The following is a 27,156-nucleotide window of genomic DNA, read 5'->3' on the forward strand; positions in this document are numbered from 1 at the left end:
TACTTGGTAGTTAGTTGTAAATAGGTTTTTAAAGAAGGCATCGATCGACGATATAAACTAACTAATATAATACATATTTACTTAAATGAAAACATACAGGTATGCTTATTATTGTAAATACATTGGTAGCAATAAGCAACATGCAATGAGAGACTTAGTGAATTTATTTACAAGCTTATAAATAGCTTATGTTATTGTATAACATGCTTTTATTGGCCTTGACTAGCATACAAGATTATTAAACATTATTGACATTATTTAATATTATGAAACTACTGCAAATAGTATAAATGTTGAACAAGTTCTGGAAACAAATCAAATTATTTTATTAAATATTAGAGGTTCATGGCGTTAGCCGCGATCACAGACCTAAAATGTATGCTTACGCATAAAGACAGCTGAAGTGTGGGATAGGGAAGCCATCACGTATATGAACATCCCATGAGTGCGAAAGAGTCAGACTACAAATGAGAAAACGTAACCATTTTTGATTGACAGGTCAACCCAAGTCGACCCGGAGCGCATTGCCGTATTTTTTAATGTTGAAAATAAAAAAGAAATCGGGAAGAAAACGTACCATAAAGTAATGTAGTGAAAATGGTGTCGTGTAGTGTGCCGGATTGTAGTATCACAGGGCGAAATAACCCAGGCAAACATTCATTTCACAGGTAGTAATTATGATTTTCCGAGCGAAGTTTTCTTAACGATATTTTGTCAAATTAACAGCATAAAAAGTGTAAAAAGCCGGTTTAAGTATATAATTAATTATTACATTTCTCTTCAGTTGTGTGCTAATATTTTATCATATTAGTCAATAATTTGGAATATTTTGTGTAAAAACTTAAACTGCTACTATACGCTAGGGCTTGACAAAATGTTCATATGACTGTATCGATTGCTTCTACGCCATTCTGCGCGTGCGCAAGCGGTGCGCGGCGATGCTCAGCAGAGTGCGCGCTAGCCGCAACAGCGTCCTGGCCATGATCGCAGACCGGCTGGATTGCCCGTATATGAGTCACTGTGTAAGTGTTCATGTACGGGCTCCAGCAAGTAAATGATTACTTGTACATATATAATTTAGTGTGTAATTATTATTTTTAATTTATGTAATCATAATTTTATTTATAACCAATTCTAATTGTAATGTTTAATTTGTACCATTGTGGTGGACCATTGTTGTCTGAAGCTAAATAAATGATTATGATTATGATTATGATAACTTGTCGGTATAATAGGTACAATATATATTTAACTATTTTTTCACATCATTAATATATTGGCCTTTATAACCGAGTTAAAATAATAACGATTGTTATAATACCTTTTTTGAAGGTGCCCATGTTTAGCGGTAAATTTACGAATAAACTTCACTTTCCAACACAGTAGGTACTTACTTACATTTTAGCCAATTTTCCACGACTTTGCCGCCAACACAGGAAACACAAGACAGCGTATACTTGCACACAGCGTATACACACCCAATCCAACTTGTCAGTAGAAAAAGGCGCGAAATCAGGGCTGCGAAATTCCTAGCTTCGGGCAAACTCGGCTCTGTTCGGCTCAACATTGCTCCGAGCAATTATTAGGGTTGGCACAACTTGACGTCCCTTTGCGTGCACGGTCGTGCACACAGTGGTCACAGATAAGATAATGATCTGAATTTTGACAACCCTAAATAGCCGAAAGGGATAGTGCCATATATTAGAAAGGGACATCATGATTCGACCCTGAACCGCTGTCAAACTTCGGTTTTGTAGGAAGTTTCCTTTCTGTACGGTAGTACTATTATTTATTCTGTGGCGAATTTCATATTTTCTGTGGTAAGTCAACTCTTTGCGCCTACTGTTAGCATGTGTAACATGTGTTTGTGTTAACGACGTTGCACCACACACACGTATACGACGAGAAACCTGCTTTAAAGCTGTAACGGTGCGGTGCGGTAGTATGTTACGGCTATTGTCAACGCTTGCTTGCTTTTTTTTCATTAGACTTTACTTATCTTATACGGAGTTACATATATATCTTTTCACTTCACCAATTCGAAATAGTAGATTGTGTCACAAGGGAGCAAAATGACATATTCACGGCGAGAAAAAAGAAACATTGAAAGAGTAATCGATAAAGCAGTCAAACACCGATAGATTATTAATATGTTGTAACTTGACATCACTAGTTTTGATCTCACATAGACAATTTACGCACACACTTGCATTTCATTTTTGGTCGCACTTTTAAAGCCTGACAGATGTTCTTTGTCATCCTAGTTCTGTGGCCGCGATAGCTAGACGCCGGTTCGAATCCGGCCTTCACCACTGGAGGGTTTCGACACTTTTTCTTTAATATATGACATCTATTACAGTATAAAATTAAATATATGTTATCAGTGCCGGCCCGAGGCCTTGATCAGGGTAGAGCGAAATCGGGTTTTGGCGCCCTTCGTTGAAGTTTTTTACCCAAAAGCAAAACGAATCGTATTTTGGGCCCGCGTCACACTTTTTTTTTCTCATTTGCCATTTTGGCGCCCCCCTTGCCATCCGGCGCCTAGAGCGGCCGCTCCACTCGCTTTACCCTAGATCCGGCCCTGGATGTTATTATTTATTTATCATTATTATTAATTGTCATAATAATATACTTAGGCTACATTGTTATTAACATGTAATTTAAGACTTTTATTAACATTTTAATAGAATTTAAAGTTTTAATATTTATTGGTAGGTAGCTCATTATATAATTTACCCCTGCATGCGTTATACCATTATGCGTTATGCGTTGCCTTTTTCCGTATTACTCCGTACGAGTTCTAGGGATATGTAAGTGGTGAAGGTGTCTCTATCTTTTGCTATATTTATGTGTTAGTCTTAAGCGTGATTTGCGTGTGTGAATCAACTTCGCCAAGCGACATCGCCTAAGACAGAAGTGCATACGCAATCGCATAGCCTACGAATTCAATTAAACAATCATCTTTTTTCATACACGTCCCTACGTGTATAAAAACTGGCCAAGTGCGAGTCGGACTCGCGCGCGAAGGGTTCTGTATAGAGTTGTGCCGCTCCCGGTAACATTCCCCATTTTGTATGTTACCGAGCGAGAAATTTCCCCATACAAAATGGGGAATGTTACCGGGAACGGCACAACTCTAGACTTCTGTACCATTGCGAAAAAAAACTGAAAAAAAAATACGTTTTTTGTATGGGAGCCCCACTTAAATACATATTTATTTTATTCCGTTTTTAGTACTATTTGTTGTTATAGCGGCAACAGAAATACATCATCTGTGAAAATTTCAACTGTCTAGCTATCACGGTTAATGAGATACAGCCTGGTGACAGACAGACGGACAGTCAAGTGGAGTCTTAGTAATAGGGTCCCGTTTTTACCCTTTGGGTACGGAACCCTAAAAAGGATACGATGGTTCAGGAGTGAAATAAATAATTCCCTTGAGTTGCTTTGTTCCTTTAAGTTGAAGACTTGTAACTTTATATACAAATGTGACCTATTTGCATTGCTCTTGAGTGTACATGTATACAAGTAGTTAGCCTAGTTCATACTTTAAACATTGCATTCTATTTTAAAAACAAATGCAATGCGTAAGCATTTGTTTTTAAAATAAAATGCAATATTCGCATGTAAATATCATGTGTCGGCAAAAATTGCATACAGTAGGTTGGTGACGGAAATGCCTGGCACAATGGAACATTGTTTTTACAGAAATAATGCCGACGGACACAATAGGCAAGTTCGCGAAATGAAGTGAAATTTTCCGGTCTGCCCATACGCTAGGCTGGGCAGCGCAAACTATGAAAGACGTGATTAATTACAAACACAATAATAATTATGTTAGTAGGTAACATAAGGTAGTATCTATAACTTCCAACGCTTAGGTAATACTTTTCGTAAAAATATTGTTACTAAGGAGGTCAAACCCTTGAAAAAAATCTAAAGTCGAAAAAATCTTGAATTGGATGTACATACACTACTCAAGCTCTTTCTAATGGTAAATACAGATATCGTGCTTTAAACTCGCATTTATGTTTTTGGTTTTGCAGAAATCCATTACCTACCTAATTTTTTTCGTAGGTTCTTAAAATGAAAAATGACACTTTTGTATATCATCAAGGGAAAAAACTTGAAATCTGCATAGGTTTATTTACCTACATTTTGGTAAAACCAGTTATGAATTATGATTACTACATTTAATTACTGTAATCAGGTTTGAATACAAGACAGTTTTAAAAAATATCACACACTCGTATGCATCTACGAATGTAGGCGTTTTAGGCGCTCAGCACACTGGATAAGATTTGCGCGTCGTTCCGATGTTTAAGCGAGACAACGCTGTGCACGTATTATAGCGACATCCCGCTCGCACATCGGAACGACGTGCGAATTATATCCAGTGTGCTAAGCGCCTTATATCGAGAAAAGGGACACACGAGTGCAAATATTTATTTAAATATAATTATTTTGTCGTTTTGTGTTTGTTTTGTACATTTTTTGATGCTATCTATGTATCCATACTTATATAACTATCTACTCGTACTTATTATACAGGGTGACCTTAGCCATTGGACAAACCCTGAAATCCCACGTAGGGTTACTTCTCAGGAATGCTCTCACGTTAATATTTTTTTAATTAGAACAAAAGATAAAAAAATAAATTTTTAAACCAAAAATAATTCCAACGATCGACAACAAAAAGAAACATGCTGTATTAATCATTGGCAGTTCCCTCCCGTTGCCAGGCAGGTTTTTGGGATTATACTGAGCTACTTTTATATAGTATATATAGTCGTCATTTACAAAATCCTCTGATGAGCACGTATATGGCTCGCAAAACCGAACTTTGTTCTAAATATCCGGTCGCACTGTGCACAATAAAGCTTCCCTTGTCCATTATAAGTGTATGCGTAGGACGGCTTAGGTCGAGACTTCCGTTGAAGGCGCTTTTGGTCCAGGTGTTCAAGTCGAGCTTCTTCGAAAGTAGCTACACCTTCTCAATCAATCAATCAATCAAAATATTTATTGTTGGTCATGAGTTACAGAGATGTTATTCTAAATTAATGTACAACGGTCTTCATGTCCTGCCTCAGAGAGGCTTACAATATGGAAACTTAATTCTAAATGAGATCATTTATGTAAATATATTAACTTAAGCTACACATTACAAAATTGGTTAACATAGTGTTTTATATTATTCTGTTAAAAAATCGGAGATGCTGTAAAAACATTTCTCCACAAGCCAGTGAAAAAGTTTTCTTTTGAACTCCATAGGCATCAACTTCTTTAGGTGGATTGGTAATTTATTATATATTTTTTGACACATAACTATAACACTCTTTGAAAAAAAAAAATGCCGAAGTTGATGTAGGATATCCAATATCATAACCATATTTTGACTGAAGACGTGGTCTTGCATTTCTACTTTCAAACATAATTGGGTTATTTTTTACAAACAGACTGACTTCAAATATGTAAAGGGCTGGAAAAGTTAGTATTTTATTCTCGAGAAATAGCGTACGACATGACTCAGTTTGATTAAGACCATATATAGCGCGGAGGCATCTTTTCTGTAATCTAGACTTGGTCTTTATTCCCAACATTACCCCATAAAATAATACCATAGCGTAGATTTGACATGACATAAGCGTGGAAAGCTAGAAGAGCTGTATTTTCTGTTGATACTTCTCTAAGTCGTTGTATATAGCATAGGCAAACCTACTTAATTTTGACAGTACGTGTTCTGAGTGGTTAAGCCAATTAGAGTTAGAATCTATCATTATACCTAAAAATTTTGTGGAGTTAACATATTCTATCTCTGTATCCTTGTACTTTATACTAATTTGATTTTGTTTTCCCTGTTTAGCGTAAAATTCCATGCATTTAGTTTTATATAGGTTAACTTGAAGTTTGTTTATTTCTAGCCATTTGTTGACATCTGTAAATACTTTATTTAGATCTTCTTTATACTGTGCGGTATTAACATCTCTTACTATTATTGAACAATCATCAGCAAACAGAAGAATTTTGTGATTGATGGTAACTTTTGGCAAATCGTTGATATAGAGGAGGAATAATAATGGTCCAAGTAAACTGCCCTGAGGGACACCAGCTTTAACTATCCTATATTCTCTTACCTTACTATGGCACCAACCCCGAAATCGCGAAAAAGAATTTGGCTGTTTCATACATTTTGGCTGGTCCTTTATCTAAGGGAAGGTAAAAAAAATTTTCGCGATTTCGTGGTTGGTCCCATAGTTAAAGTTGCTCAGTATAATCCCAAAACCTTCCTGGCAACGGGAATGCACTTATTTTTTGGCCACCCTGTATATCGTCGTCTAGTACGTACCCACAACCCACAATATAAGCCTTTTTGAGACTAGTATAAGAGTGTCCAATATTTATGTATTTGCATAATATTATTTTTTTGTTATATGTGTAGATTGTTCTCCCTTAGTGCTCGATAACTCTAAATCTAAAACTATGTTCAATCCGCGTCCGCCCATCACCTACTCCAACAATCATAGCAGCACGCTGTCAAAGTTTTTTTCAGAGAAACAATGGGAGATACAAGTACAATGCAAACATGAGAACACTACAAATGTTCCTCTAATGTGGACATTTCCCGCAGTTTTGCAACGCACGAAATTTTAAGAATAATTCCCAATGAAAACGATGTGGTGATAGAGGGCGCATTATGCTGTGTAAAAATGCCTTTCTGCTACTCGATGAATTTACATACTGAAGGGGCAATGGGCAATATGTTTTTAATATTGCATAGATAAATCGGATACCTATTAGTATTTTTTTTTAATAAATTCCCCAAGTTGACCTAAAAACTATACCTGCCCTTTTAAATCAACTATATATTTTAGGATCCCATTAGTAATACTAATAACTATTAAATTAAAAATTCTCAAACCCCCCAACGCTATATGCCAAAAAAATCCATTTCATGCCAAAAATGCCTTACATCATTTTGGAAAAGAGCTGATGCTCGTCAAACTGCTGGATCGTTTTCTATATCAAACATAGCTAAAGAATCACCGGAAGGAAACTCACTTTCACGTAATAAAAACCGCTTGGAAGTTGGTCCATCAGTTGTAGAGCTACGATGCCACAGGCAGACAGACAGATAGACATAGGTGTCAAACATGTAACACCCCTCTTTTTGCGTCGGGGGTTAAGGGTCCCCGGCAAGCTCGGTTCTCCATACAAACGTAGTTACGCTCTCATTTTAAAACGACTCGCTAGCTTGCTCTGAAACTTTGTACAATAGGATAAGGTAATATCTATGTCTGTAATTAGCACGAATTCATAAACTAGTGGATATGAAACAACAGCTTTTTAATATGAAAACCAGTATCGCCAAACTCACACATTCATAGTTACGTACAACACGGCATACATCAATAGCAACTTTTCATTCCAATAGGGTTTTACCGGTTGACATTTTTAGAATGAATATCAACTGTAGTTAACATATACCACGGTCTAAAATATAATGTCAAAGTTATGAAACATAATCTATTATTTAATTATTTTACAATAGCTCGCCTAACACTAATCTAATACAGCTACTCAACACTGGATGGCTCCGTAATAGACTATTTAAAAAATATTAAAATAGCTTACTTATTATACGCGAGTGAAGGGCTAAAGATACCGGTATATAAGTAAGCTCTCCGATTACGCATATTTTGTAACGGAGCTTACGATCACGTTACACTGGTGGGTCCGAGATATCTACACGCCTACGAGTAGCCAGCTGTTGTGAACTGTCTGACACACCAGTGACGGCAGTGACGTCCGAAAACAAAAGGTCATATGTGACTGTAAGCCTCCTATCATGATATGACTATTTGCCGTTCGCAGTAGCATTTGAGTAGAGCAAGTTATTTGACATTTAGGATATCGAATATTCTAGACAAATGTAAAGTTTAATGACAAAAGAGTATGAACTCTTAGAAATAAAATAGAATTTTATTAAAGTATACAGGGCGTCCCAAGACTATGGGACATGAAGGGAAAGTACCTTAAATATCATAGATAGAATATTTTGCTGAAATAAGACTGTTATTTTTAAAAGTTAGCAATACTGCATTCAAAGATTTTCTAAAAAAAATACTTGCTTCGTCTGGGAATCGAACCGACTTAAATGTGAAAAAAAAATCACCCGTATTTTTATGAAAATAATCTAAAGAATGGACAAAAAATAATAATTCTTCTTAAGTAACATAGTATCTTAAAAAAAGGAATAACGTAAAATCATTCTAATCAAATTAAAAACATACTTGAAACTGCCGAAGTCAATTGACTATTTTTTGAAAATTAATTAATTAAATGCTCAAATACTAAGTTTTATTTATCATTTTATCTGCACGTGCACTTATAGTAAGAAAAACTATGCCAGGAAGTAAGTAGTTTAAGTGGGTACTTATTTGTGAATAATCAATGCTACTATGGAATGATAATATCGCTATTTTTCGAACGTCGTCGTGGGCAATAAATAATTATTCTTGAAATTTGTATCAAAAATTTTACGTTATTCCTTTTTTTAAGTTACTATGTTACTCAAGAAGAATTATTATTTTTTGTCCATTCTTTCGATTGGCATCATAAAAATACGGATGATTTTTTTTCACATTTAAGTCGGTTCGATTCCCAGACGAAGCAAGTAATTTTTAGAAAATCTTTGAATGCAGTATTGATAACTTTTAAAAATAACATAGTCTTATTTCAGCAAAATATCCTATCTACGATATTTAAGGTACTTTCCCTTCATGTCCCATAGTTTTGGGACACCCTGTATACGTAAATAATGCCAAAAAACTGTATTCTTGTGTTTATCAGATTATATTCTAAAATAATATATATATTTTCTGGTTATAGAAAATACCTCCTCTAGAAAGATTTTTATATAGCTATTATTTTCGCAGCTTAATACTGCACAATACAGCATTTTAAATTTAATAAACATAATTTTGTTACATGAACATACGTGTCACATGAAAGTCATTCAATGTATGTAGTTGACTAAACTACTGATTATAGTCTGTCCATAAAATGAGTACACGGGACAATACACGGGAACGCCCACTTGCCATCTCCATCCTACTACTACCTCATGTCATTGTATGTGCAAAGTTTAATTATAATCCAATACGTAGTTTTAAAATGAGAACGAAACTCCGTTTGTATGGGAAGGCGAAATTCGACCGAGCTTGCCGGGGACTTATATTATATAAAAGGGTTCGAAAACATGAATAACTAAAAACGTTTCTAAAAAAACAAACACATCGGCATGAAGACCAGTAGCGACAATAAAGGAATCCGCGGAAAACAGAAATATTGAACGCCTTTCTCGTTTGATTGCAGCATACAAAGAGATCCGGCGAAGCGTAAATAGTCGAATACGGCCCCTTCAACTGTGCCTGAAATTATCTTTGACAGTCAAGAAAGGGAAAAATTTAGCATACGTAGCTTGTAAATAACATGTTGTAGAAAAAATTTTATATTTTGATTCAATATTTTATACCTACGTTTATCTATTACGGATTACTTACATTTCATATGATAATTTGATAAAGTATTTTTGTTTTTTCCTTCTTCTTTCTTAATGCCAAGAATGCAGTTAGTTAAATATCAAGTTCCTACTAGGTAACAAGAAAACTAAAAATGCACATTTCCTTGGATTTCATTGACGATTAAACTGTTACAAGGTACATATACAACGAGTTAGACTTCACACTTCAGAACACCTACATATTTTTTTGACAAAACTTATTACTAAAAAACTATTATTTGGTTCTTGTTTTATTGTGGGTTAATAAGTAAAATATAAATTAAAAAAAAAAACAATATTTCTTGCTTATTGTAGGTAATAAAAACTACATACTTTATATTAATCACAGATATACTTTATATATGTAAAAGCTCGATTTACTTATTATTACGATATAAAATTAATGTAAACATAGTATTATTATTTGACCCTTTCACTTCTCAGTCTTATATTTTGGATCGATCCACGCAATAAGTAATAGGTATTGACTTTCCGAGCACTGCATAAAATTACTCATTTCACGTCGGAAAGTTTCCAAAGATGCAAAAATTTCCAGCAATCCAAATACTTCCATCCACCTTTTTAGAAACTCCACAATTAGGGCCGGATGCATAAACCAAATTGAACGAAGCAGCGAAAAGTTTCACTCTCTATCTTCTATCTAAAATGAGAATTTCTTCTGAAACAATTGACCTGTAGCTTGATAGTTGAATTATAATGAATATATTAATTAGTTTTCTACTCCAATAATGACGAGCACTACGAGATCAATCCGAGTCGGATTCGTACAATAACTCTTGAGTGGAGTCATTGGGAAGCATGGACTCCGGGGGCGTTGAGGGCGGACTGTTGGAACTACCAGGGTCCTCTTGAGCTACTTGCTCTTGTAGTTTATTGAAATCCGGGATACGATTTCTTGAGAAGAAGCCGTACTGAAATGGAACATACATTTGATATTACTTTCAGTCAATTCAATTGAAAAAAAAAATCGACCACACAACAATGTTATTAAAGTACGAGTAACAGGCACATAATATAATAAGCATTTATACATTTTATTAAATCCAAATCTATTTATTTATGTTACTCATCATAATGTAAGTAACGTATTATTGATTGACTCACTTTATATAATCCATAGGCAATAGCAGCTAGGAGTAGCAATCCAGTGACAATGCCAACTATTAGGGGCCAGAGGGGCGAAACAGGACTCAACACTAGTCTGGTGGTAATAGATATAGTCCTGAAATCAATGGGATAATCTTCATATAGATAACATAAAAATTGAAAGGGGCCAAGTACTGTATGGTGTCTGCATCGATGATTGCAATTAGATAAAAAAACCGGTCAAGTGCGGGTTTGTTTAACTCGCGCACCGAGAGTTCCGTACAAACTTTCAATTTTCTCATGTAAGTAACTATAATCACGAAAGACTTTTGACCAGTGCCCTGTTTATCAAAAGCTTGTAGCTTGTAATACAAGCGGAACTCACTTTTTGACAGCTTTTGTTAGAAAGGGACTTCCACTTGTATTACAAGCTACAAGCTTTTGATAAATAGGGCACAGGGACCCGTTTCTCAAAAGCTTGTAGCTGGTAATACAAGTGGAAGTACCTTTCTAACAAAAGCTGTCAAAAAGTGACATCTGCTTGTATTACAAGTTACAAGCTTTTGAGAAACGGGCCCCAGAAGTATAAGGTGAAGGGGGCGAAGTGCGCCTGCCGTGTAAGTGCGCCTACCTTTAATTTAGTCTATATAGATATATAGGGGTAGGCGCACTTACACGGCAGGCGCACTTCGCCGTGAAGGGGGCGAAGTGCGCCTGCCGTGTAAGTGAACCTACCTATATAATATATATAGATATATAGGAGTAGGCGCACTTACACGGCAGGCGCACTTCCCCGTGAAGGGGGCGAAGTGCGCCTGCCGTGTAAGTGAGCCTACATATATAATATATATAGATATATAGGAGTAGGCGCACTTACACGGCAGGCGCACTTCCCCGTGAAGGGGGCGAAGCGCGCCTGCCGTGTAAGTGAGCCTACCTATATAATATATATAGATATATAGGAGTAGGCGCACTTACACGGCAGGCGCAGGCGCACTTCGCCCCCTTCACCTTACTACGCGTAATTGTGTACAGCGCTATCTATCGGAAAATTGGCTCATTTTGCGCGACCTGTATGTATGTTGGTTTTTCAGGGATAATACTTTATCATGTAAACAGATTTCAGCAATTTTTGTTTTATTTGGCAGAAGGTGTTGTTAGTGTAATCTCATAGATATTTCAAATATAATAAACACCCGTAAAGAGGCTTAATTAAGCAAAGATAATAAATACAAATAATATGTTTTAATGTAAAAATCCTTCCTTACCTATAGTAAAGGTTGAAAATGAAAACCTGTTTTATATGGTTCCTGTAATGTTTCGCCGTACCTACTAGGTTGGCAAGTTTATTGTGAAAGGTAGTATTTTTCGTAGGCCTTTACTTACGTTACGGCTGATATAAAAGCGCTCGTCGCGCAAAGAATAAATAAATAGGGCACCGAAAGGCAGGAATTTAATATCGTCAAAGCCGTGGAAAATCCAGTAAAGTATCCTTAACTTACTTATTGTGCTCGTAGAGGTGTAAGATTGTGGTAATGTTGCGCTCGGAGGCCTCTTCTAGCAATTTGCCTGTGAATATCAATGAATTGTTATTATTCTCAAGTAGAAAGTATTTTTGCATTCTCGGTGAGAAAATATTTCACTAGCAAAAATGGAATACAACCTTCTTTCCATACAAGTTGGATGCAAGTTAAAAATTAGGTACATTATTATAAGTAATGTCAGTCTAGCATTACCATAACATGATAATTAGCATCCGTAAGCAGCCCATTTACTTATTATCCGATTAATTTTGTTTACAGTGGAGATTGTTTTTCCTAAGCATGGATTTCTCAATTCTGTCAGTTTTGTTTTATTTTTCTTAAGTATATTCTAATATTTCGTTTAAAAATAATTGTATGACGATGTACAGTGACAACGATGAAGATATAACACTAATATGCATATCAAGGTTTCAAGGTCATGTAAAACGGATACATTTAGACACTTTTATTTACTAATTTGCATTCTACTTGGTAGGTCCTCTCTTGAAAAATAAATAATATTCCCCACTAACAAAATCTGCAAAAATATTTATTTTCCCAAGTATTTTAATATAAAGAATTCCGACTTGAGAATTTATTTTAATCTTTGTATTGAATGTGCATTAGATACGGGCAACATCCCGTGACTTCGTTCGCGTGGATATCCTTTATGCCGTGTCGCTCCAATACAAATATCTGCCCCATATTTCACCCCTTTCGGCATAATTTCCGGAAATAAAAGTAGGGTAAACTCGGATTATTTGGTGATACGCCTAAGCGAAGCATGACACCCAGGAAAGCTAGTGAATTAGGGCCTTTTAAATAGGCCTCACGGCAAAGCCGCCAAAGCCGTGAAGCCGTGAGTCCCATTTAAAAGGCCCTAATTCACTACTTTCACTAGCTTTCTTGTGTGTCATGCTTCAAAACTCGTATCACCGAATTAGGCGTGTCACCAAATAATGCGAGTTTACCCTATCCTACGGGTTGTTAATTTATTAGGTCAGTGGTTCTTAAGTGACTTGTAACCATTTCGGGTGATTTTAATGACAACCATCGGTTGAGAATCACATGATAGGTTGTAAACTGGGAATGAAAAGGCGCCGAGAATCTCTTTTTAGTGTTACCTACCGCTAATTTCAAATTAAAAACAAGCTGGTAAAAACTGGATGACCTCAGCTCAAGACAGATAGACATGAAATAAGATGGAGGAGGCTTTTTACCCTATAGGGGCCATACAATAATATATATATATGAACTTAGTATTTCAAATTTGTAACCAAGTGTATGGATAAATAAAGCCGTAATATAATACAAGATATCTCAAAACAACTTCGAACTATGATGAGGAAAGATAGGCAGGCTCACCGACTCAAAATATTTGAAGAACACATTATAAAATCAGGTGGAGCGAAGCAAGCGATAAAATGTTTAACCTCAAAAAAGGACTGGATACCAAGCATTAAAAACACAAAACGTATAGTCAAAAAAAAGAGACCCGACATAATCAGAACAGCAACAGAGTTCTTCCAGGCCTTATACTCAAAGTCACGGCGAACAGACGACGTATCACTAGAAAACCGTAATGAGGTCCCATCAATATTAGAAAGAGAAGTCGAACAGGCTATAAAAACCCAAAAAAGGGGCAAATCTCCTGGTTCTGATTGCATCACTAACGAACTCCTGTTAGCAACACAGCATGCTATCATACCGGCTCTAACTTCGACTTTTAATGATGTATTAGAAACCGAAATCATACCACATCAATGGACCACTTCTACTATAACTCTGATACACAAAAAGGGAGACAGAAACGATGTGGGAAACTATAGACCAATAAGTCTAATGTCAAATATATATAAAATCTTTGCAAAGATCATCTTAAACCGCATAACTAAAGTGCTTGACGAGAACCAACCACGGGAACAGGCAGGATTCCGAAGCAATTACTCAGTTGTCGATCATGTCCATGTGGTAAGGCAAATATTTGAAAAGTATAAGGAATTCCGCCTACCAGTGTACTGCTGCTTCGTAGACTACTGCAAGGCCTTTGATTCCTTGGACCACAATACAATCTGGAATGCCTTAAAAAAACAGGGAGTGGAAGAAAAGTACATTAGAATAATAAAGAACATATATAATGGGGGTACAGCTACGGTTAAGCTAGAAAAAGAAGGAGGAATCATCAATCTAGAAAAGGGCGTACGACAAGGAGATCCACTCTCGCCGAAACTATTCACCGCAGTGCTTGAGCATGTCTTTAGACGTTTTGAATGGGAAGGCTGTGGCCTAAGAATAAATGGCGAGTACCTTACAAACTTAAGATTCGCTGACGACATCATCTTATTCGCAAAATCCTCTCATGAGCTCCAAACAATGCTAACAGACCTTGATACACAAAGCAAAGAGGTGGGCTTAAACATGAACGCATCTAAAACTAAGGCAATGACGAACAGAGAGAAAGAACTAATCACAGTGAACAACATTCCCATTGACTATGTGGATGACTATACATATTTAGGCCAAATAATTAAAATAGATAATATGTCAAGTAAAGAAACTGAGACACGTATAGGTTATGCTTGGAAGAGATATTGGTCATTCAGAGAAATAATGAAAGACAAAACAATGAACATCTCAGTTAAAGGAAAATTATTTAATACCTGCATACTCCCTATTTTAACATACGGATGCCAAACTTGGGCGCTCACCAAATCACAACAAACCAAACTTCGTACTTGCCAACGAAGCATGGAACGAAGCATGATGGGAAAGAGGAAAATAGATAAAATCAACCACAACATAATCAGGAAAGCTACAAAGACCCAAGATGTGGTGCAAAAACTGAGAACACTTAAATGGAAATGGGCTGGCCATGTAATTAGAGGAGAAGACAAATGGAACAAATCAGCAACACTATGGTACCCAAGAGAAGGCAAGAGAAAGAGAGGAAAACCTTTCAGAAGATGGCAGGATGATCTGGTAAAGACAGCTGGCAAAACCTGGAATAGACTGGCACAGAAGAGAGAAGAGTGGAAAATGTTGGGGGAGGCCTTTGCCAAAGGGCACACAGAATTAGCAATGGAAGATAATTAAACAAACGACATATTCTGATAAAAGGCTATAAAATAAATAAAAATAAAATAATAATATAATTTCAAATTGATTATATGTCTTGTTTATATTCCTCCCGTTTCACATACAACACTTCAAAAAACTCGAAAGAATGTGCGACTTAGAGCCTAACAGTAAAATGTGGATAGTGGGGGACTATAACTTACCTGATTTAACATGGGCTGCGTCCCAGGGGTTCGGTAAGGGCTCAGTTACTGTCTACACCTAGCGAAACCTCTAAGCACCTGCTTGATACAAGTAATTAATCTCCTCGGCTTGCTACAATACAATTATCTGACCAACCAGAATAATAGAACACTGGACCTGCTATTTTCAAATATGGATTGCCACCTCTTCCCTTCCGCTGTAGTTTTAAGCAATATTGATATGCACCATCCACCCTTTCAATTCAATGTTAGTCTAGCACTTACTCCCACACTGTCCTCAACGAATGTAACAAAATAAACCTTGCAAAGCTAACTACCCGAAAATCATTAACGAAATAAATAACATAAACTGGTCGGCTGAATTAAACGCATTACAAACAAATTATGTTGGTAACAAATTTTATAGTATAATTAATAAAATAATTGAAAGTAATGTCTCTCTCTGTAAAAATAAAAATCTGGCTTACCCCAAATGGTTCTCACATGCACTCATTAAAAACTCAAACGAAAAGAAAAGGTTTGGCTAAAGTGGAAGCCGTATATGCTCTATTAATTCTGTTTAGCTTTGTTAAGGACACTCTGCAAAAATATGATGATAACGCGCTTCCATAGTTATACCGATAACACTGAAAACGCGATGAAGAATATATCTGATTTATACGACCTCCTATTTTCGCTGGATGCTAATATTATCCCCGGTATACTCATACGCAGCACAGACAAATTAGCCCTCATTTTCTCAAACATACATCCCCAGCAATAATACACCCACTTGTAATATTTGTTCAATACGTGCCTAATAGAGGAAATATTTCCTGAATGCTGGAAAATATCTTATGTAACTCCCATTTATTCACAAATCCAAGTCTAAACCTCAAATAAACAACTACAGGCCGATATCTATACAATCTTGTATCTACAAACTGCTGGAATCCCTAATCCATGATGCAATCCATCCACTGGTTCGAAATAACATTATACCTCAACAACATGGTTTTATGAAACAAAAATCGATAGCTAAAATCTTCTTGTATATACGAACTTTCTTTTTACCTCCATGGATAAGCGTCCTCAGGTTGACGTGGTCTACACGGACTTCCGTAAAGCCTTTGACAAGGTCGATCATGTCTTGTTCCTGCGTAAGCTAGCGTATAATGGCATCAAGGGTAACCTACTAAGATGGTTCGCTTCGTACCTGGATAATCGCACACAAAAAATAACCATAAACGGCTTCGAATCTCGCGCATCCCTGGTGCCATCTGGTGTAATCCAAGGATCTATACTGGGGCCGTTGCTGTATTCTTTGTCTATTAATGATATTAATGACTTTTTGAACTGTAACTTTGCTTTTTGAACTGTAACTTTGCAGACGATTTGAAAATTTACAAAGCCGTAAAAGAGCAAAGCGACTGCAAACTTATCCAAGATGATCTGGACCGCTTCCATGCCTACTGTCTAACCAACAAACTGTATTTAGCCTAGGATAAGTGCGTACATATAACTTTCACAAAAAATAACAAATATAAAATACTAACACCAAAATAGGAGGAGAACTAGTCCAAAGAGTTAATCATGTTAAGGATCTAGGGGTTACGCTTGATGAAAAGCTTAATACTCTCTATCAAGTTATCAACACGTCCATAAAATTACAACAAAAGCATATCAAATGTTAGGGTTCGTTCTTAGGGCAGCCAAACCTCTAAAAAAATGCTCATCTTACTTGTTGTTACATAATTCCTTAGTCCGCCCCTACCTTGAATATGCATCCCAAGTTTGGAACCCTCATTACACAGTCTACAAAAACGCGATTGAAGCTGTTCGAAAACGATTCCTGAGAGCCCTTCATTATAGAATGACTCACGCTCCATTGTCATACGACAAGCTTCCTGAATGCTACAAACACAGCTACAAACTTAAAACTGACTAAATAGCAGACGCAATGCCCAAGACGCTATTGCTTTGTACAACATAATTATGTAGGAGTCATTATAACTGTCCAGAACTGCTAGAACGTATTGGTTTCCGTGCTCCAACCTATCTATAGAACACGAACTACATCCCTGTTCGTGTTGCCTGCCGTGACGAGTAAAGCTGGAGTCCGCGCTCCGCTTCGCAGAATATGTCAAATGTACAATAACAACCTGGTCTCGGTTGACATTTTCGACAATAATCGTGCAACTAGACTTATATTGACCGGGATATTAGACCGTGATTACCTTTTGTACAACAAAACAACAACACAACAAGACACATGAACAAGATGCATGTAACTGCGTCGAAATATCGGGAGCTCATAAACAATACAAAAGGTAATCACGGTCTATATCCCGGTCAATATAAGTCTAGTGAAGCTAACCGTGAATCATTCAAAACTCTTAATAATCGTGCAAGTTTCATATGTAAACTAAACTTACTGTTATGAAGCATTACAGTAAGTTTACATATGAAACTACTTCCTTAAACTTTGGTTCATCTTAACTAGGTATTTTTGGCCCAATATAAGTTAGTCCTATATTTATCATAATATAAGTGTAAATAGTTCCTCATTTCGCTTCTTGAATGTTATGTGATTGAATCTTGGCAGCACTGTAATTACTATTATTATCGTCAGTGTACCAATTTATAATATTAGTTTGATAAGTCTTGTAAACGTGTAATTACTAACAATCTCATGGATATTTATGTCTGAATTCAATTAAATTGATTGGTTGATTAGTTGAGTACCTATCTATTATACCACACATTTCATTACCTCAATCCGATGACAATGCCACTTAAATATTACACAAGCTGTTTTAAATTTAATTGATTGTACATACCAGTTAGTAGTATCTCGAATTAAGTTAATTTCTCAATAAAAATAAAAAATAAAAAAAAACAGTACCAAATTTTTGATTCAAATCCGTTCAGCTGCTTTTAAATTTAATTGATTGTACATACCAGTAAGTAGTATCTCGAATTAAGTTAATTTCTCTATAAAAAAAATAAAAAATTCAAAAAAATAAAGTCTCGAATTAAAATATTTTGGTATGCTGGATTGTTTTCGTAATAATTACCTATATGTAGGTAAATTATTACAAGGTGTATGTCCTACCTGAAATCACGAAAATAATATGGTCTGTCATAATAATTAACACGTTAATCTCATAAAATATAAATACATCATATCCACCCTAATTCGCGATAACCACTGTAGTTAGAAATAACTTCAAAATTGTAGTATTATTACCATTTGTTTTCAAGTCGTACCGCAACGGCAGTACCACCGGTAGGGAAACTTTGGCGCTGATCGACCAAGTGCACTCAAGTACCGTCGCATTTCCGATGCCGTTCACATCCTCCACGCAACCTTCCTTCGGTTTCGATAATGATACCTATAAAAGCATTCGGATATATGATTTAGGTGACATATAAACCATTCTTACGATATTATGTTAAATACTCCACTTACTTACTGAGTTTTATTATTATTAAATTGTCAAAAGTACTTCTTAATGGGTGAAGGTCGTGTTATTTTTCGTCATTTCATACTAATAATAAAATAAAAATCAAATGTTTTACACCAGTTGTAGTTACTCTAACTACCTTTTTATGACATCTCGATATCAGACGCCATAACGTAAAATACTATATGTTTTCATCTCCTTGAAGCATCTCACATGATTATGAATCACAATCATAGTATTCAGACACGCAACGCCCCCTTTTTAACGGACCCTCTTTTTTCAATCAAGTGAGGTCAAACTAGATGTCTGATATGATTACGAATCAAATAATATAGTCATATGGAAGGTCCATGTGACCTTACATAATCTAGAATATTCTTTGTCTTGAACACGGGAAACTGATTATTATTATAAAAATCAATTTAAGTACTTACTTTTTCTGGCAGGATTATACTTGCGTCCAAAAGCGGCCAGTCAGATGGGCCAGTATTTGTCACCTGCATCAAAAAGATAATAGTGAGATTACGAATAGGTAGTTGGGCGTTTTCAAAAATTTTCGTGATCAAAAATGATTGAAACAAATCTTCTGAAATGTACACCCGGTGCATGTTGCGGAAAATTTCCTAAATGTGGTTTGATGTGGTTTTGATAAAGGAATGCCATGTTTAATGTCTCATCCGATATTTCACAAGCGGCTGACCTCAAAGTAGTGCACAAAGGGAATTAGGCTGCCTGTACTGAGCTTCTCTCTGGTCACGGGCACGGTGGCATTGGGAAGCGCTTTTCTGAAGAAAAAAAAAGACTTGTTCTTATAAAAATAATACATTTAAGACCATTTAGTCAATGCATTTATGTACAGTCGAAGGCAAAAATATCGATCCAGTCAAATGCCTCAAAAATATGTGAACACGAGTTTATTGTCTAAGGCTAAGGTGTAAGAGCGAACACATATTTTGAAACTTTGGAAATGTATATATATGCCCTTGACTGTACGCATAATTATTAATTACTAATCTATTCTCCGAATTCCGCACAATTGAAATAGCGAATTGAATGTCTCAAAATAACATATAGTTTTTCATTATTAAGAGTTTTTTTTATGTACCGTCACGTGGGACTTAATGAATCTGTGTAAGAATGTCCTATAATATTTATTTATGTAACAGTTAATATAATAATCCCGACGTAAGTCTCTATACTGTAAATTTCAAAAATGTTTGTAGGTTATATGAATAAAATGCCAATAAGCGGTTTTTCTTTGTAATAACGTGGTTTAAAATTCGTATATATAATCTTAACTTACCCACTAACACTAATATTAGCTTCAGGAAAAATATTCAACTCCAATTCCTGCGTAGGATCGTCACTGACGGTTCTGTTGAGCGGGTCTTCGATACTGGCATATATGACCAGCATATCCTCCTCGAAAGTGGTTTGCGTGTACTCTATCTCCACTTCAAAGGATTTTGACTGATTGCGGTAAAGCGGTGAGACTACATCACAACTCATGTTCAATCCTAGAAATTCGTAACTGTATTAAAGCAGTGGTATTTGTACATAATTATACCTATATATAGCACTCTCCATGGGGGCCAATTGAAGAAAACCTTCGATCGCATGTATCTTACTATGTTTAATGGCAATCGAGCATGCATTACTCTTCCAGTTTCTATGTTTGAAATTGTAATGTACTTTCTTTAGTCATTTATTTACCTTGCAAATTACAATTGTTTGGCACCCTTTTGGGTTGAGTTGGTAAGATCAAATAAACTCGAACACCATAAGCTGGTTCCTCCTTGTTGAGCACTGTGATGATGGCGCCCAGTTTGTTATCTGCTCCTGGAACGTAAGGACTGGACAGGTTCATTGTAAGTAAATCCGTTAAAAGCTAGAGGATGAAATGTAGAACGGATGTATTGTAAGCAACTCAATTGGGGTTCGCTTGGTCACGTGCACCTCATGCAACCTTATGGTAGTTAGTATCAATATGTTCCCTTCTTAGAACTTACTCAGACATCGTCTCCAAGGTCACATCCAGCCAGGGCTTGCAGATCAGATCTTCGCCGCAGTCCCGTGTAAGTTGAATATCAAACTCAGAGTGCAGTGTCGAGTCATCCGATAATCTTACGGCTTCAGTGGTAAACGTTGTAGAGTTTTCTGGAAATAAATATTATTTAAAATGTTAAAAAAATCGTTCTTCCATACTTACCACCCCATATCGCGAAACAAGTAACGGTATTTAAAAAATATTCATATTTTAAAGAGTAGCTGATATACCTCTACTCGGTATTATGTGTCTTAAGTACGAGTAAGTACTATAATATGATCATTCATAGTGACTGATAAGTTCTAAATATATTATTATAATAATTATGTATTTTACAAGGGGGCAAAGTTGTCGTTTAACCCCTCGTGCTAACATTGATATCATTGACGGCGGGGTTTATCAACGGCTGATTAGATTTGACATAACACCTCGAAGTTTAAACCTCCAGTGACTGATTTTGAGCAGTGTACACGAATTTACTAGTAATGTACCTACTCGACTGTCTAGAAAGTTATTTTATACTTTTATTAAACTTACTTGGCATAACTTCAATAGGTTCCACGTCAAATTTAATTGATATCGGTCTTGATAAATCTGCCGTGGGCTGAAAAAAAAACTTTTGGTAAAAAATATAAAATGAGAGTAAAAAAATACAAACAATGATGCAGCTAATGATTTTGAAATGTAGAATAAAAGTTGCTATGACCAATCCGTCGATATTTATACGTTTTGATATTATTGATTCGGCAACAGCAACATGATGCATGTTTTTTTTTTTCAATAATCTTAAGGACTTAAGTATCTCCTGGGTGCTTCAGATAACAAGTTACTGATGTCAACATTGTTTTTGTGACACACACTTTTATTGCTGACTGTACTTTCTAATAAAGCCAACAGTCGATGTGTTTATGTTTTCCATCGTGGAGTTCCTTTGGTTACTTTCTGCCTGCATCATCAGGTCATCTTCATATTAGCATATAGTTGCATTGTCATCGAAATTACGGAATTACCTACTCCAAGTTTCAACTGAAGTGGCATATTTTAGTTCCAACATTTGAACCACACATCCCTACTATCCCTACTAATAATACTTGCGATATATGTTACCTCTTCACGTTTAAAATAAATTTTATCCCGGAAATCATTCCTTGAGGGGTGACCCATCCCAAAGGGGGGAGCAATTTACAATGAATAGGATATGAAAGTACCGTAATAATTAGATGCAGACGTCGTCGGGGACAGAAGCTAATACCAATTCACATATACATACACCGTGGGCTGGTAAAACCCAACAGATCTTAAAGGTGTATTCTTGACCTCATTTATATAGAGATTAAAATGTCATACGTCAAAGTTTTCTGAAATCGGTCTTGTTTTAGAGATACTGACAATTCTTATGAAAATTTATTTTTGTAATACCATAGTGAAAAACGCCTTTTTGGGCTACGACGCTCGCTGTCATTATGTGACTTGGTTTAGACATAGCTACTGACAGACATTAAAATTTTAAAGGAAACTCGCAATTATTATGCGTAGGGTGAGTTGTTCATCAGTTAACCACCCTTTTTTCGAGCAGTCATCTCGCAAATTTTCAATTAAAATAAATTATTGCGAACATTAATCGATAGACTATTTAATTGGCAAAAAATTTGCATTCAAGAGTTGACATTATTATGACTTTTAGAAAAAAAATTACTATTTGTATAATAGTGTCCACCCTATATAGGACAGTATTAACCACAGGGGGGTGTTTTAGAGTACCAAGTTGTACACATTTAATCACTAATTTAAATGTTTTTATTATTTAAAATGAATAAGCTCCACAAATTTAAGAACGCATTAATCATTAACAGAGAGCGAAACTGGTGCCGATGACAGATGTATGACGTTAAGTCGCATATAGGATGTTTATTTATAAAAATGATTGGTAATTTACACAAAAATAAGTAAACAGAAATTGGTTGTCTTTTCCAACAATCTTGTTTTTAACATGACAAAGACAGTTAGTTATGTTTTTATACGTGGCCAGTACGTATCAAAATTCTCAACTCAAGGTTCAATATCAGTAAACTAAAGAGGCTAAGTAATCAGTTGTTATTTGATTAAGTATCTAGATAACAACACACTGTATTTAGCTTGACGTCATACGTCTGTCATCGGCACCAAAGTTTCGCTCTCTGATCATTAATTACAGATATATAATACAAAAAAAAAGAAAATATTTTTACTCATATATCCTCGAAAATCATCATTTTGTAGCATGGTGATAAACCGTAAAAACTACAAGTTTCTAACATATGGCTGAGCATACGTTTGTGCCATATCCATTTTTGAGCAAAATCGGTTTTTAATGATTCCTAAAATAACAAAAAATGTGCTATAAATTGACACTAATCGGTTTTTGAAAAAACTTATTTTACAAAAATGTAGGTACCCGCATTTTACTATAGGATAATTATACTGTTAACAGAAAATTATCACAAAAGTATCCAAAACTTTTGTGTCATATCATACATTGTAGGTTTAACATTTATTCATTTAAACGGATATGGCAATAATAAAAATGCTTTTATTTCATGATTGCCGCTATATTGATGTATGATACTATAAAATATAAATAGTAAACATATGTGTTTTAATGATAAATAAGTTTCATATTTCCTAAATGTAATACTTTTCGAAAAATATTTTTTTTTGCTTCTTTTCACTCTCTTGCAAACCAATGTAAGTGGCGTATGGCACTAAACTTATATGTATAATTTTTGCTATGATTGCAACTTATTTTTCATCAAAAATTACATTTATATATGACTTTTTATATGACTAGCCATGGCTAGCCATGGCTAAATATTCTCCTTCCCGACGCGGTTCTGTCACTATCAGTTTAAGATAACTGATAGTTTACAGATGAACAGAACCATAATGCCTACGTCAAAAGAGGCACGAAGAACACATCTAAGCAGTTAAAATAAAAATATTATTCTAAAACTAAAAGGGATGGAGCGATTTTTTTAACCTTTATTTCCCAAAAAGTTATTACAAAATATTGAAATTCTTGTATCACTCGGCCGTAGATGGAGCGAGCGAGCTGTTAACTGGGGAGTGAGCCAGGCAAGTGCTTGCTTAGGTATCTAATGCCCTTGGTTGCACCAAGCGGCAACGTCGCGTTCGCCAGATGTTCGCTTGGCTATTTGTGTACTAGTGGCTAACTGATGAACAGCCGACCCTAATAAAGAAAAAACAATACTTATGCGTTGAAATGTTTTTTTTTTTTTTCGCCAAGGTGTAATTCAATAACGTGTGTGCAAAAAACGCAAAAAAAAATTTTTCGGCCAAAAATTTGAACCAAAGCTCATATTACATTTTTTGTCCTTATGACCACAATTCGTAGTTGTTAAATAAAAATCTTACCTTAACCTTAACCACCTGTTCCTCGCATTTGCTAATACCAGGTCTGGCTTTATATGTGTATTCAGAGTCTCCACTAATCATTGCTCTGTTGGCCTCAGGATCTACTATTATTATAGCCTTAAGATCTGTAATAAATAGTTATTTTATAAATTTATCAGAATTATAACTTTAATGTTATTTTTAATTTTATTTACTGTTAAAAACATTGTTTAGTATTTTTATTATGCATTGTATTTAGGTTGATACCAATCCCCTATTCAGAGACTTAGGTATGTATATAGAAAACTTCACATTGACCTGACGACTCATTTGCACGTTTAGCATATCATGTCAAAAGTCGCGATACATCAAGCGCAACTTGCAATATTGCCGCAATGCTTTCGCCGCGACGGGAGAGATGTAGTCTACACGTGCAGATCGATCAAGAATGTATTTCAATACCTATGTAAGAATGAGACCAGTTGTGTTGTGGTGCTACGTAGATACAGAACTCGGCAGTGAAATTAGTCGCATTCTGCGGCAAGTCCAGTGCCTGATCAATCTTGATGGTAGCGTGCACCGTCAGGGTCGGGATACATCTGTACACGTAAGCTGAGCCGGTCGCGTGCGCTCCTATGGCTAAATCTAAAATAAATTATGCAAATTTTTACTGTTCTGTTCTAGCAATTTGTTGTCATTAATAAATTAAAGATAGCACAAATTAACTAATTATTGGTTTAAGGTTATTTTTAAAGGAAATTTAAGACTGTTTGTGCTTATTACATGACATAAGAGATTGAACTTGTACGGTTCCAACTCGGGATCATTAATCAGTAGCACGCACTCTAATTAAGCTAGCCGTGTCATCGTTAAGTTGCCAAAAATAGGAAAGAGTAAATGGAAATATGACATTATAGGCCTTACCATTGCATTGGTTCTCATCAACGTCATGTCCTTTCGCAATAGCTATGCCGAAGTTCCTGGCTTCACTTGCCACAATCCTTTGTACATACTGATTTTTCACCCCAAGTTTGTCGCCTCGGTAGATATATACAGCTCCCGAACCATTGTTTTCCCAAGGGGCACTAATTGCAATGTCTGTTAATAAATAATCAAAGTTGTCAAATTCAATATTATAATACAGACAATAAAACTGATTTTCCGTAGAATGCGGAAGTTCAAATTAAACCAATTCAAACTTATTTATTCAAAGATGTTTTATTCACCCTGATAAAGGTCTGCTATGCCGTGGGGACGTTTGTATCAGCTGCGATTATACTCGTAAGCTTGCTTGCTTGTAAGTTGTCCTTATTACTATGTAATGCTTGACATCCATATAACCAAGATTGTCTTTATAGCCGACATAAAGCTTTTGTTTCCTCCTGATCATATGTCAGTTTTTTATGGTAAGTAAATTAAGATATGTGATATCAAATGTTACATGTAAGAACTATAAAGCTTCTTGCTAGTTCGTCTAAGTAACTCAAAAAACGATAGGTATGTCCACAAAAGTTAATGGCATTTTATTAGTTAAAATTAAGAAACAAAAATGCCAATTCACAGTAGGTTGCGAAATAACACGGATACATTATTAAAAAAATGGTCCATGCAATTTGGAATCCATCCGTCCATGTGTCATGAATAAATGATACAACTACATTTTCACCCTGTTTAATTTCATTATATGTATAGTAAGTACCTCTGTATCCATCGCCGTCGATGTCTCCAAGATCGGCGATGGCGTTCCCAAACCTCGCGCCGTTAGTGCTGGAGCCGGTCACATGACCTGCGTAGTCGACAATAAAACCAGTGGCCTGAAACGTTATCAAGTATACAGATGATATACAAAAAGCAAATAATATGAAATATAATCTGTCATGAAACTCATGAATGGAAAATTGGATGATGCTTGAATATAATCTTCTAACTAAATTTGTACAGTGCACTTTGTTTGTGCACTAGACAAACATCTTTACAAGCCAACACGCCCAAAATATATTTACACGCCTCTATGACAGTGACATTAAGGTCGTGCTAGCATATATGTGGAATATTTTATAGTTAATTATTTTCACAATAAAAAAAAGCATTTTATGATAAACTAATCACATTGAGTTCGAATGTCCGTCAGTAGTAAAAAATCAAAACGAAACTTAGATTGTATATTGTGAAAATCGTATCACTTTTTCAGTTCGTATTTACGGTACCTATATGTTAAAACGTTAATGTATGTTACCTCTTCCTTATTTAAATAAATGTACACAGCTCCTTGGTCGTACACGTTTTCTCCCTTGCCGACGAAATTAGGGGCTCCCACCAAGATGTCTGTTCTGCCATCAGCATTGATGTCAAGACAGGTAAGACTTGCTCCAAAGTAAGCGCCGAGTTGCGGCCCTTCTATTTTTGCTCGGATTCTGAGAGGATCTGCTTCCCGGCTTGCAGGTTCGAACACTAGAACCTGGAAATTTTCAAGGTATTAGGTTTTCCTTCGGTAAAAAAAATAGTCAGACGTAAACTGTAAACAGTGTAAACTCCTTAACTCAAAGACATTTTAGGTAAAATGAATTTATAATCTCAAAATTGGTTCATTTATATTTAATAAATATTGCATATTTTGAAATTAGCTTGTATCCCAATGGAAACGTTCCAATTTCTATTCGAAATGTGTCAATATTTTTAGTACCTATTTGTTGTTTTACCTGTCCGAAGCCTAATTTTGCACGGGGTGCGCCAGCTACGTAGAGGATTCTACCACCATCCTCAAAAATACCGGACTCCACGCTGTATCCTGAAATTAAATTTC

The 27,156-nt window shown here is 35.7% G+C and overlaps 1 protein-coding gene across 3 annotated transcripts in view; it reads right to left on the reverse strand.

Moving 5' to 3' along the window:
• Positions 1-9,929: 9,929 nt before the first annotated feature.
• LOC134745652 (integrin alpha-PS3-like) overlaps positions 9,930-27,156 on the reverse strand; it is a 36,004-nt gene continuing 18,777 nt past the window's right edge. For 2 of the 3 annotated variants that reach the window (XM_063679790.1, XM_063679778.1), the window contains exons 7-22: positions 27,053-27,141; positions 26,590-26,811; positions 26,053-26,167; positions 25,278-25,451; positions 24,816-24,998; positions 24,375-24,499; positions 21,501-21,567; positions 20,926-21,073; positions 20,630-20,769; positions 20,220-20,433; positions 19,617-19,701; positions 19,351-19,413; positions 18,700-18,844; positions 12,172-12,238; positions 10,688-10,805; positions 9,930-10,494 (exon numbers count right to left, since the gene is read on the reverse strand). In XM_063679790.1, the coding sequence (XP_063535860.1) occupies positions 10,330-10,494; positions 10,688-10,805; positions 12,172-12,238; positions 18,700-18,844; positions 19,351-19,413; positions 19,617-19,701; positions 20,220-20,433; positions 20,630-20,769; positions 20,926-21,073; positions 21,501-21,567; positions 24,375-24,499; positions 24,816-24,998; positions 25,278-25,451; positions 26,053-26,167; positions 26,590-26,811; positions 27,053-27,141 (2,120 nt within the window). In that variant the 3' untranslated portion in view covers positions 9,930-10,329. The remainder of the gene's footprint in view (positions 10,495-10,687; positions 10,806-12,171; positions 12,239-18,699; positions 18,845-19,350; positions 19,414-19,616; positions 19,702-20,219; positions 20,434-20,629; positions 20,770-20,925; positions 21,074-21,500; positions 21,568-24,374; positions 24,500-24,815; positions 24,999-25,277; positions 25,452-26,052; positions 26,168-26,589; positions 26,812-27,052; positions 27,142-27,156) is intronic. The other variant, XM_063679785.1, reaches the window with a different exon arrangement.

This window comes from Cydia strobilella, chromosome 1 (assembly GCF_947568885.1).
Source record: "Cydia strobilella chromosome 1, ilCydStro3.1, whole genome shotgun sequence".
NCBI lineage: Eukaryota > Metazoa > Arthropoda > Insecta > Lepidoptera > Tortricidae > Cydia > Cydia strobilella.